The following is a 13,056-nucleotide window of genomic DNA, read 5'->3' on the forward strand; positions in this document are numbered from 1 at the left end:
AAGGATATCCTGAATTGTTTTTTCCACTCTTTACTACTATTGTACTTCAGAAAGCTTGCCCTTGTCTTCTCATGATCTATCACTGAAGGTGTCTCACCCAGTGACTATACACTGCAAGGTTCTTTTATCCTGACCATGAAGCAGAGCTCACTACTTTATTCAGTCTGTACTATTATAAGGCATCTCTAATGTTGACGGGTTTTTTTTGGTGTTGATGCTGCTTTTTCTGTTTCAATAAGACCCGCAGTTTGTAAACATATCCCAGAAATTTGTCTTTTTAGAAAACTTCTGAGGACTCTTACCAAGGTTTTTGTTGGTACCCAGTGTGGAGTCAATCAATGCTTGGTTCTCCAGGGGATAAATGGAAGGGGAAAATGTATGTCATATGGTTAGGATTGAGAATCAGGTGAATAGTTGATTAGTGCTTGGTTGGCAGAGAAAATGTTAGTGCAGCTGAGAGGATCCTGGGGCCGGTACTCCATCAGTGTGATATACTCAATTATTTAGGGAGGGGCCAGGCCGCTGATGAGAGATTAAAATGGGTAAGTAGAGACAGTGTCCGAGGGTAGAGATATGGGAACTTCTTAGCCTAGAAGCCCTTTATTGAGGGGAGGGACAAGAAGTGATAGTTAAGGGCAGGCTATTCTTGAGTCTTGGTGCTTAAGCACCCTTCATTTCAGATTGCCTGGACACCTGGGAGATAGTTCTTGGGCTCTATATGACTATTGTAAAGACAATGCAAGCCACATAATTGGTGTGGTGATCCACTAGGCTGAAGCCTTGAGAGATTCAATATTAGGGTAATGAGAGATTGAGGAAGGAGCAGGTCAATGGTACATAGTATAGTCTGGTCCACACCTGGGACCTTGAGTCTACATCTGAGATCAAGTCAAATGTCGATGTCCCTAGGAAAAGAAATTATCTGATTATCATAGGAAAAACAGTTAAAGCAGCAATTTAGCCTGGATACAGGATATTTGTCATACCCACTTTCATGCTATTCTTAATTCTATTTCAATTTGGCAAGAGTTGTTGTATGGCAGCAGAGGTGTTCACCACTCTTTGGCTTTCTTATTAGAGATAGGTTTTTGGCAAATATAAGGGAACCCTTTATACACAAGTGATGAAGAAAAAACAAGCAAAGAAACAAAAAACTTCAAATAAACAAAGAAAACCCTAAAGTTGAGAACTGACCTATAATGGAACAGATAGACGGCTCCTCATCATGGTCAGATTAGAAGAACCCTGCTATTTATAGTCACTGGGTGACACATCTTCAGTGAAAGATCATGGGAAGAAAAGCTTTAGGCTATGCAGGGTTGAGCTTCCTTTTTTAATGTAACTTGGTCTCCACATCACATTTATCCATTTAAGCATGCTTTTTAGAGCAATCTAGAACTACTGGATTAAATAATAGTCTCATTTTTTATTAGTTATATTTTATCGAGCAACTATGTACCATGCATCATGCTAAACACTTTTAAATAGCCTCTCATTTAGATCTCAAAACATCTCTATGAATTAAGAACTATTATCCCCATCTTAGCAAGGAGCAAAGTAAGGGTTAGAGAGTTTAAATAACTTGATCAAGGCAAAACACCAAGTAAATGACAGTAGGTTTTTCAGCCTTGGGAGTACGTGTCTAGAACCAATGCTTTCAGCCACTTTGCTCTCTTGCATGTTGATGATGTATGACCAGCAACACATTTTGGATGGAGTACATAGAAATATGCAGGATTTCCATGCTGTATTCTAAGGAAAGAGAAAGTATGGATTCTTTGAAGAAGTTCAGCCTACATCTCCCATGGCTGAGTGATGCCACCAGAGAAAGAACGGCCCCTTGTAAGGATGTTCTCAGATGGTTGGGGGAATGTGCAAATGCACAAACACCATATGAAGTCATGAAAATCAACACTCTGAAGCTGGAAAGTAGCTAAAGGGATGGAATGGTAGTTAATGCTGACCCCTTATCTTCAGGTTTGTGCAACCAGAGTATCACACGTTATATGACATGGTAACTCCTGACTGAGGCAGATGGAGACTGAATGCAGCAATAAACAGAAATCGACAAGCTCGTGGTTGTTATGCAGAGCAGTGCACATCTGTCCCATCAAAACTGGCTGAGTGAGACCCCTAACTTTTTATTTTCTATCACCCATAGTTGTTTTATTGACTATTAATCTCAGGTTGGATGGACACCTGGGAGTCACAGGTGTTTACAGGAGTGGAAACACCTGTATTTGAATCTTAAATTTACCACCTACTTGCCAGGGGATCTTGTACAAAATGTTTAGTCTCATTTTAATTATATCAAGTGTTTTGTACAGAATGGATGTTTGTCCTATTTTACAAATGGAGAAATACACTCAGATTATGAATACTACACTTTCCAACATAGTACTGGTACATACTACATATGTTCATTAAAGAGTGCTTTCCTTTCTAAAGGATAAATCTTCATTGTTGTTTGGAATGTCTTGGTGGTTTATCTTGAAGAGTGAATTATCCATAGTGAAGAATCACAAAAACTTATTGGAGGGTTCATCTATAAGGGAGCCTAAAGATTTACTTGTAGCTATTTAATCTATTAATTGAACGTAGCGCAAAAGGAAATCTGGCTGAAATTAAGAGAAGGGAGAGACTATAAATATCTCCATAAGTTTATTATCTCCTATGGAAAATGGTAATTTTGTTCTCTAATGACCTTATTTTCCTGAATCCATTAATCTGTTTCTTCAACTAGAAGGATGCTTCATTCATCTTTTGCCTAGGCACTATACTAAAGATACAAAATGTGGCATGACAAATCTCAAGAAGTTCATTGTTTCATTCAACAATTTTTAAGTATCAGGAACTCAACATACAAAGATAAAAGAAAAATTCTTTCTTCTGATTTTTTTATTCATTCTGTGGAAAATACTTGCTATGATGAGTACCTGTATCTTCTTTTAATGGACTTGTGTATTACACTTATGAGTATAACTAATGCCATGACCAAGACACACATGAATGAATACAATAAAGTCATAGGCAAGTGTGGGAATTTCAATTTAGGTCCCTCAGATGTCAGCAGAGGAGATTCCATGAAAGCTCAAAAGGCTTCTAATTTAGCCTTGTTCTGGGATGAGGGAGAAAAGTGAACAGAGAAGGAGGTAATCCATGAAAATCATGATTCTTGAATGATGAATAGAAATTAGTAAGGCAAAGAATACTGAGGAAAAGGAAGGTGGAGTAAGACAACTTTGTCAGATGCCAGTTTTCTGATCCTGAGAATACCATCAGGCTCTCTTAACACCATAGCTGGGAACAAGTCTTACAGAATTGCATTCTTTTCTTATATCATTTTATGTGTTAACAGGAAAGCAGTCTCATCTGTGATGCTGGGGTCACCCTACAACCACACAATGGAAACCCCTGCCACCTTCTTCCTTGTGGGTGTCCCAGGTTTGCAGTCTTCACATCTTTGGCTGGCTATCTCACTGAGTGTCATGTATACCATAGCCCTGTTAGGAAACACCCTCGTAATGACCATAATCTGGGTGGATTCCACTTTACAAGAGCTCATGTACCGCTTCCTGTGTGTTCTGGCTGCTGTGGACATTGTTATGGCCTCCTCTGTGGTGCCCAAGATGGTGAGCATCTTCTTCTCAGGAGACAACTCCATCAGCTTTTGTGCTTGTTTCACTCAGATGTACTTTGTCCACGCAGCCACAGCTGTGGAGACAGGGCTGCTGCTGGCCATGGCTTTTGACCGCTATGTAGCCATCTGTAAGCCCCTACACTATAAGAGAATTCTCACACCTCAAGTGATGCTGGGAATGAGTGTGGCCATCACCATCAGAGCTGTCATATTCATGACTCCATTGAGTTGGATGGTGAGTCACCTACCTTTCTGTGGTTCCAATGTGGTTCTCCATTCCTACTGTGAGCACATAGCCGTGGCCAAGCTGACATGTGCTGACCCCATGCCCAGTTGTCTCTATGGTCTGATTGCTTCCTCGATTATTGTGGGCTCTGATGTGGTCTTCATTGCTGCCTCCTATAACCTTATTCTTCGGGTAGTATTTGGTCTCTCCTCAAAGAATGCTCAGTTGAAAGCCTTAAGCACATGTGGCTCCCACATGGGGGTTATGGCTCTGTACTATTTACCTGGGATGGCATCTGTCTATGTGGCCTGGCTAGGGAAGGACACAGTGCCTTTGCACATCCAGGTGCTGTTAGCTGACTTGTACCTGGTCATCCCATCCACCTTAAACCCCATCATCTATCGCCTGAGGATCAAACAAATACGAGAGCGTGCATGGAGCACACTGATGCACTGCCTCTTTTACCACTCCAACGTGGGTTCATGAACACAAAGTCTATTGAGGCCTCAAGCATTCCAGCTAACTTCAAAAATGCCTTAGAGATCTGTGGAGCTGTTATGGATTTCCTGGCACCACAGGAGTTCTATGATGAAACTGTCAAGAGTGTCTTTCCATAACTTTTCAATTTCTAGCAAGGATGTGAATGAAGTGATCAATTTCCTGAAGACACTTTGAATGGTTTCAATCAACTAGTGTTCGAATCATAGATAAATTTGGGTGGGAATACAGATTAGGGGTTTTTCTTTCTTTAGCTTGTGACTCGTATTTCCAACCAGTCCCTCAGCAGAAGAAATGAACTATTTGGTCCCCTCACACTTGGCTGATTTTCTCAGAATTGTTCATCTCCTCATAGGACTATATGGAAGCAGCTATTAATATGTGACCCTGCCTTCTGGCTCATTGATGAATCTGTTCAGTTTGGGTCATGTGCTCACACCTGGTCCAGAGTCCTTCTCTAGTCAAAACTGATTCCAATTTATCTGAGGAGATATAAAATTGGATCACTGATTTTGGCCATTTTCCAATGTATGAATGTAGAAACAGAAATCTGTTCCGCAGTGAGAGAAGCCGATTAGCCTGATGGAATGAAGAAACTGAGTCTCTGAGTCTCTGGTTACAATGCGTTTTGGACACCCAAGTGTATTCCTGTTATTATGTTCTACAAGATGTATGTATATCATTTTAATACATCCCCTGTTGCTAAGCTAGTTGGAGTTAGTGTACTCATCACCAGCTTTTAGTTTTTAAGCAACAGAAACTAAGGCGTGTGAGTTGGTTTGGGACATCTTTATCTTTGCTTCCTACTCCTGCTTGTGTAACTGAACTGTAAGACGCAAAAGAGAGAGATCAAATATAACACAGATCTTTCATCTTCTGGACACCTCTAAGGAGGTGTGCCCTGGGATGAAAAGTTTAATGGAGAACAATATCAGTAATGAAGCTGAAATGTCACTACTCTTCTGCAAGTCATAAGATACTTGGTTGGTTTTTGTTTTTATTTTCTCCTTTCAGAGTCTTAAACTGAATAATCAGTATATGTAAAAAGAAAAAGATTTTGTATGTAAGAGATACATATGTTTGACTCTGGTACATTTGAAAATCTTAATAAAAGATAATTTCTTAACAGTGTTGATACCAAGTTATTGCATCTGAGTGTTAATATCTCCTTTTTACTAATGCAGGAAACAATGTTAATTCATAGAGGGTATTTAAAATTAAATAAAATAATGAGTGGAACATAAAACATAAGACAACATAAACATACTGTGTGTAGTTAAAAACTATACTCAATAAATTTCTAATTCTGTAATTTTAAAGGGCAGTTTTGGGCACTATTGAAACTGCAGTGCTGCGTAGATCAGTATACAAGTGATAATTCTTCCAAACAGATCTGCCGCTTAATAACTCAGCGTCTACACCTTTTGATAACATTTGACTTGTTTACCTGCTAGAATGTATTCTATTTCTGATCACCAGTGGAGTAAGAATCAGCCTCGAAAACTCAGATAAGGATGCACTGAGTTCCCAAAGTGTAATGAAAAGAAACTCACTTCCCCTGGCAACCCCCTAACATAAACACTAGTCAAGATCATGAAGTTTTTAAGCATATTTGGTAAGATTTTGATTTTGAAAAGTCACACTGTTCTTTCTCCATAAGCAACCCAAAGAATTGGCTATGCCCATTAAATCAAAGAACATTAGCTGCATTAAAGAATCTGCTGTGAAGCAACAAAGGTATAGTCCAGCCTGTACTCAAAACAGAAATTTCTTCCCAGCATTTCCACCAGAAGAAGTCTGCCCTGCCAGCGTTGTGTTTCATTCACACTATTATTCTCTGAACCTAGCTGGGACCCACTGTTGGTACTCAAATATTGAGCTATGTATTTCCCCAAGTGGACTGGCTCCCTGCCCTGGCTGCCTGCAAACAGAAAGTCCTGTGCTTCTCCTGATATATTCATATCTGACCTCTGCCCTATCACCAGAAGCAAAGTGTGCCCATTTAGCTAGTGCTTGGGACCCACAGTGGACTTGCAGTGTTTGGATCTTGAGAGGTTACAATCAATCATCTTTGAAAACAAGGGAGACTGGATTTCCTATGGGGAGTTGTGAATCTAAGAATTGCCCTCTGTCTCCACCTTTTGCAGGACCCAAGCATCTCACCCTTTTAGTAGCCTTTCCCCACAAGGCTCAGGGATTGCACCCCTTGGTTTCTCTGCCAGTAAAACAAAGATGGACAAAACTCATCCGTGCCTTGTAGTGAGTGATCACACCAAGTCAGAGGTGCCATGTCTACCCCCCACATAGCTACCTGCTCATTCCCCTTCTGGACCACTTTTGAAAATACCCATCAGATTAGTTTATTTATTCATTTATTTTTGGTGAGGAAGATTTTCCCTTAGCTAACATCTGTGCCAATCTTCCTCTATTTTGTATGTGGTATGCCTCCACAGCATGGCTAATGAGTAGAGTAGGTCCATGCCTGGGATCTAAATCTGCAAACCCAGACCACCAAAGTGAAGCATGCAGAACTTTAACCACTCAGCCACAGGGCTGGCCCCCAAATTAGTTTTTGAACAGGATTATAAGTAAGTACCATCCAATGTTTCGTGCCCCTATGAGGCAAGAAGAATTTATTTTTGTTTTGATTCTAGGCATAGAAGGAAATTTCCCTCACTTAAATATTTGTTAACACACACACACATACACACACACACACACACAGTGCTAGACTGGGGCTACAATGGTTAACCAGAAAAATAAGATCCTTGTCTTTATGGGGTTCTTGGAAGGGAAGTGTAAGCAGCTACCCTTGAGAAAACGGTTTTCTTACACTTAAGGAACTTCAGTCTTCTTACCTGGTCTTAACAATCAGACAATATGAAATAACATGTTTAACCTTGTAATTCTTCTAATTAGTAATCATAGCACCCAAATCAGTTTCTAAATGTCAAAAAAACCCCTTTAAAATAGCACATTGCAAATGAAGCCATTTCACTCCTTAGTTCATTCCAGGTTGAATAAATTCGTCACCAAATAGTCTTTTTCTAGGAACCTTCCAAAATTTGTCCCACTAAAACCATAGTAAAAGAACAACATTGATTTGGCCCTTTGCCTCATCAGCTAAGTGTCCAGGGATATAACTAGAAGCAATTCCTCAAGATCTATTTCTCAAGTCTGTAAACAATTCCCCAGGGAGGCCCCCCACAGAAAGATACACGGAGCCTGTAAGGTAGGTCAGCTCAACACTTAGCAAGACCAGGTGTGTGACCTACTAGTTCATTCCACTCCAAACAAGTGACAGAAACATCTCCCCTGCTAGTACTCAAGGAGCAACTTGGAAGCATGGTGGGCCGAATGAATTTATTGCTCCATTTTGGTCTACTCTACCTTCCTCATATATGAGTACCCAATACAATGAATGTAGAAAGACAATTTTTGCTAATTACTTTGCCTCTGACTATACCTAACCTAGGATCTACTTTGCTGCCCAATCTTAACCCAACAGTCACTACCTTAAAGTGTAAACTACTTCAGAGGTTGTGTTACACAGCCTCATGGTGACAATATGTAATGTACATATTGTAGCCTTTGCAATAGGCAAAACCATTAGTTCTCATATGCTTGCCTTGAAGTTTGTTTCCAGCCACAATCTTTCACACATCATATTCTTAGGACCTGTAATAAATTATTTTTGCCACATACAACAATCACTTTAGGTCAAAACCCTGGATATATGGTCATATTTCTCTTTCATTATAATACATGGCTCCCATACTGGCCTTCTGTTCCTAGTCCAATTCTTTCTCCTTGTCCTTCCTTCCTGCTTTCCTCCTTCTGTCATAGATTTAGAGAAGAGAAAGGCAGAGTATTATGCAGTTACTAGAACCATGAAGATTCCCTGGTGGCATAAAAAGATCTGAACATCAGCCCAATCAGCTCATGTGTGAGTCTTCCTTGCAGTGCATTTCTTCTACATTCTTCTTTTTATTATTTCTATTCTCTGCCCAGATGTCACTGTCTCCATTCCAATTCAAAGACAAGCACACATAATAGATGCAGAATATATTACTGTGGTCAGAGTTTGTCACTGGCATGGGCACCTTTCTATCTAAAGGGCTCTAGACCATCAGGAGAGGCTCTAAGAAACAAAGGCCCTGCTGACAAGATGCTGGTTGTAAGAAGATGAGATAGGAAGGCGACACAGGCAAAATCCATGGCTTGTCTTCCTCTGTCCCTGAGAAAGGAACAAAAGCATTGGATGGATCTGAGATCTTCACGACAATCTTCTGAGGTAGGGGAGTATGCAGCTACTATACCCACTTTTCCACTGAGGACATTTGAAAATCTTTTAAACAGGTGGGATATTTCAGGCCCAAATGTCAAGAATGGCGGGCAGACATGTGACCTGGGAATTGAATTTGTCAATCTTTTTCATTTGAATGTGAGAAACACTTTATAATCTTTCCTATCTTCTTTCAGCAGCTTTTTGAGAAATAACTTGCTTCATTAAGTCCATTTCAGTTGTTTCATTCATCAAGTGAAAATAAGAACAAGGCTCACAGGGTTTCTGATTCTGATGCTTAGGGAAAAGGGAAGGACCAGGACACAGGTCTCCTTCAAGTCTGAGATAGAGCGATTTGCCTAGCTCGTGCTCAGAGAGAGAACGGCCACTAGGATGGTTTAGGCAATGCTGCAATGCATTTTCAGGATGGTAGGTAAGAGAGCTGGGGTCAGTTATGGGTTGCTCAGAAGCAGCAAACCTCAGGCGAAGAATCCAGCCACTGGTGTCAGCACAGCAACCAGTTCTAGACATGGCCGGTATTCTTTCGGCTTGTTGGTCAACCCTCTCCAAAGGGTTTCCCAAATACTGGATCTACTTCATTGTCCTCACTGACTTAATTGTGGCACCAACAAGGATGGAGAAGGGGGCTATGAGCTACAGGAAGGAGAGAGTCCTGATCCTCAGAACTCCTCTGATCTTCACCATCAGCACTGCTACACTTCCTTCATAGGCATGCACTGCCCATTTGACCGAAGCTCAGCTTTTTCACATGAGTAGTTTAGTGTGGGACTTTGGCCCAGTTGCAATAGGGCATGCGGTCAGGCAGAGGAATCCCTGTATTCCAGGTTCAGCTCAGTTAAAGGGAATCCTTGTCTGTGGCAGGGTCCTCAAAGACCCCTGCAATTCAGGTGAAATTCCAAGGCCTCTGGCTAGGATGGGGCCTCTCATAGTCCTCCCTGTCCAGGGAGCAGATGGCTAGAGGAGCAGTGTCCTTGGTGCCAATGCTGTAGCAAGGACTAAAATAGGGCAGGAGGTGCAAAGGAAAGGGACAGTGGGGGAATGTGCGAGCCACTGTCAGTCACATTGTAAAAGGAGATATCGTGGGCCTCATAATCCAGGAAGACTCCCTCTTGCCAGGCAGGGACAGGCAAGGGTGGAGGGTGTATTCATCAGTGCCTGCCTGGTACTCATTTCCTTCCTCAGCCTTATCACCCAGAATCCACAGTGTGGGGATAAATAGACCACCTCCTTCCGGTCTACATTTTCCTTACATATTCCCAGGCCCCATTCAGACCTGTCTCCCACTTCCACCTCCCAGTAGTGGCGGCCTGAGGAGATGCACTGGCTGCCAAGGACGATGTTGTAGCGGTAAAATCTCTCAGGATTGTCCGGCAGTTTCTGCTCGGTGTCTCCATAGTGCACACATTTTCTGTCTTTGGACACGATGTGGCGGGAATAAACGGTGTTTTGAACTAGGTGCATGTCAGCTAGGGAAAAGTAATCCTGTATGGTAACAAGGGTACAGAGCCAGGGGGCATGGGTAAAGTCTCTGTGATAAATACAGCCACAGATTTCTCAATGATATGGTGTGGGGCTAGATGGGGCATCCAGGGGGCACCAAACCATTTTATTTTGGGGGAAGGGTCCCTCTCACTGCCCATCACAATCTTCCCCAGCATTCATTATCTGCATATGTCTCCAGGACCTCTCTTAGCCCTAGCACATGGCAATTTGTCTTCATCTCCAAGGAGACTGGTTCTGGCTGCTGCAGGCTCCAAGACTTGCTCCTGGTAGAGGAGAGGTAAGCCTTAGGGCCACAAATCTTGCCTCTGCCACATGGGCCTTCCTTTATTACAGGGAAGAATGGCTTGGCTGTGGACATAGTCAGTGGGGTGCCCCTGCCCAGCAACACCAGGGAAAGTAGAGATGTGATTATTTGACTGAGCCCAAGCAGTTTGTGGCACAGAGAGGAGAGCATTCACATTCCTGTGCTGCGGGAAGGGTCACGTGTGCATTTGCCATCAGGAGAGGAAGAGGTGTGCCACAGAGGGGAAGGGCTGATACTCAGACCTCAGAGCACTAATGGAGACATCCGCAGTCTTTTTCCCTCTTTGGGGGATCTACTTAAAACTACATTTTATAATTTACCTGAAATTCTTATCAGTAATTGTTGAACCGAATTTGACCAAGTACAAAGAAGATAAAAGAAAGATGAACAAAGCTTCTTTAGCCAATACAGTGAAAGTGGGAGAAGATTATGGATCTACACCCTCTTTTCTGTAGGTCCTTCCCCACTTCTGGCTCTCGCCAGGACCCACTATCCTTTACAGGGCTATCTAGGGCCTCCAAGGATTGGGACATACCTGTTCAAGACTTCCTGAATACCCTAGAAGGAGAACAAATGCAGCACATGAATATGTACTGTTCTTTGGAAAGACCAGACAGACCAGGAGCTCTGGGAGGGAGTTTCTCTAAGGGAAAGGGAAGCAGAGGGCCAGGCTGGAGAGAAGACATGCAGATGTAGAGGGGAGAAGCCTACAGGAGGGGAGCAGGGCAGGCCAAGCACTGGCTGGACTGGCTGATTTCAGGCTTCATCTCATAGGCCAGAGTGTAGGTGTTACCCAACCTACAAGCCTACAATTTCAAGGGGCCAGGTCATCCACACACCTCGGGACAGAACAGAAAGCATTAGCAAGGAAATGTAAGGGATCCATGTCTGGTTCAGTGGCTCCACTGAAGACTAGGGAATCCTCTCTCCTGGAGTCCCAGACTGTCTTCAGCTCTCACTCCAGGTTCTCAGGAAAACCTGCTGCTCACCTGCAGCATCCCGTGGACAGGCCACTGAGACCTCTCTTCCAGCTCTGTGGTCATCCTCCACAGGACTGAGCTCTGATAGAGGAGTTCATTGTGATTCATCTCCAGTTTCTGCATGGTCTCTCCATCCTCCTTCTTAAGGCTGGCCAGAGCTGCTGCTGCCCTTACCTCCAGCCACTACCCTTGGGTCTGTTTTTTCTGTAGTCATCGCCAATACTTCTCAAACTCCCATGTGATGCTCTGCTTTCAGGTTTCCACCTGTATCTGCAGAGCCAAGATCCTTAATCAGCACTGATATCATTTGTGTAAGGGCCATGCAGGATTGAGGACACTGGCCCATGTATACACATAGGCTATGGAATATTCAGGTTCTGATAGGTGCAGCCTTCATTACCTCATACCCAAACACATCCAGGGCACCAAGAACCCCAGCTAAACCAAACTGGTCCGCTTTAAATTCTCAGTATGGAAAGCATCTTTGAGTTAGGCCATAAGCTATGGTGGAACTGGGGATGGGATGTGGAAGGGGGAGGGAAGGAAGTTAAAGGAGATCATAAATGCAAGGAGAGTGTGACATTAGGTCACAGGGATCTGTGGGTGTGAAGAGCCAAAAGAGTGAGCTCTCATTTTGTCTTTGGGACCCCTGGTCAAGTCCTCAATCTAGAGATATCCAAGTGAGGGGCAGAGGAGAGACTGAGCTGGCTGGCCCCCATCTTCTACCTTGTACTCCCTGGTGACCTCCTCCAAGGGCATGACACTGTGGGCCTCATTCTTGGGGGACCAGCTGCAGGCCTCACACACGGTCAGGCCATCCTCTTTGCAGAATATCTTTAGCTATTTCCTGTGGCGCTCACAAACATCCTCCTTTAGCCCATTCCTGCATGCAGCTCTAGCAGATGGACTTTTTCTACAACATTGGCCAGCTTCCAATCAGGTCGCAGATTCCTTGGCTGGACAGAAGCCCGGCAGAGCAGACATGTGTAACCCGAGTGCTCAGATTCTCCTGGAACCTCCCAGAATCTAGATGGAGAGCTGTGGCAGAAGCTGTGGCCACATTCCATGCTCACGGGCTCCCTCAGGAAGGTCATGCAGATGGGACAGGCTACTTCTTGCACAATGGCTTCCGCCAATGCTGCAGGATACATGGTCCTGCTCACACCCTCCTCAAAACATGAATGAAACTAGGTAGAGGCAGTGAAGGCTGAGAAGAAGAAAAGAAAAACAAGTAAGATAGAAAAGCAACAGAAAAGCAGAGGGATCAGTAAAAGGGATAATTAGTGACAGAAAAAAACAGCCTCCTTATTTGGATCCTTTATTGACCTTGTTTAATGAGCACTGGCCTTCCCAACAAGTACTGACTATGTCATTGCTCACACCACAGAAAGGACATCTGGGGACGCCTAAGCAAACAGATGTGGGAATTCTCAGTTTTCATTCATTCGGTCATCTCTGACCCTCCTCTGGGCTCACTCGCCAGACCATTCCCACCCCACCTCAATCCCGCTCTCCAAATCATCGTTTCTCTTGAACTTGGGTAAGGTCACATAAAATGTGGTGTTGCAGTATCCAAAATAAGGCCAGAAATATCTCTAG

General features: G+C 43.2%; 1 protein-coding gene and 1 pseudogene across 1 annotated transcript; one reads left to right on the forward strand and one right to left on the reverse strand.

Moving 5' to 3' along the window:
* Positions 1-3,362: 3,362 nt before the first annotated feature.
* Positions 3,363-4,360, forward strand: OR52I2 (olfactory receptor family 52 subfamily I member 2). Its single transcript, XM_008523573.2, has one exon. It carries the CDS (start codon positions 3,378-3,380, stop codon positions 4,350-4,352), a length of 975 nt encoding a protein of 324 aa, XP_008521795.2. The 5' UTR covers positions 3,363-3,377; the 3' UTR covers positions 4,353-4,360.
* Positions 4,361-9,553: 5,193 nt separating this feature from the next.
* LOC103553786 (E3 ubiquitin-protein ligase TRIM68-like) lies at positions 9,554-12,643 on the reverse strand (annotated as a pseudogene).
* Between the last annotated feature and the right edge of the window lie 413 nt (positions 12,644-13,056).

Source organism: Equus przewalskii, chromosome 6 (assembly GCF_037783145.1).
Source record: "Equus przewalskii isolate Varuska chromosome 6, EquPr2, whole genome shotgun sequence".
In the NCBI taxonomy this organism is placed as follows: Eukaryota; Metazoa; Chordata; class Mammalia; order Perissodactyla; family Equidae; genus Equus; species Equus przewalskii.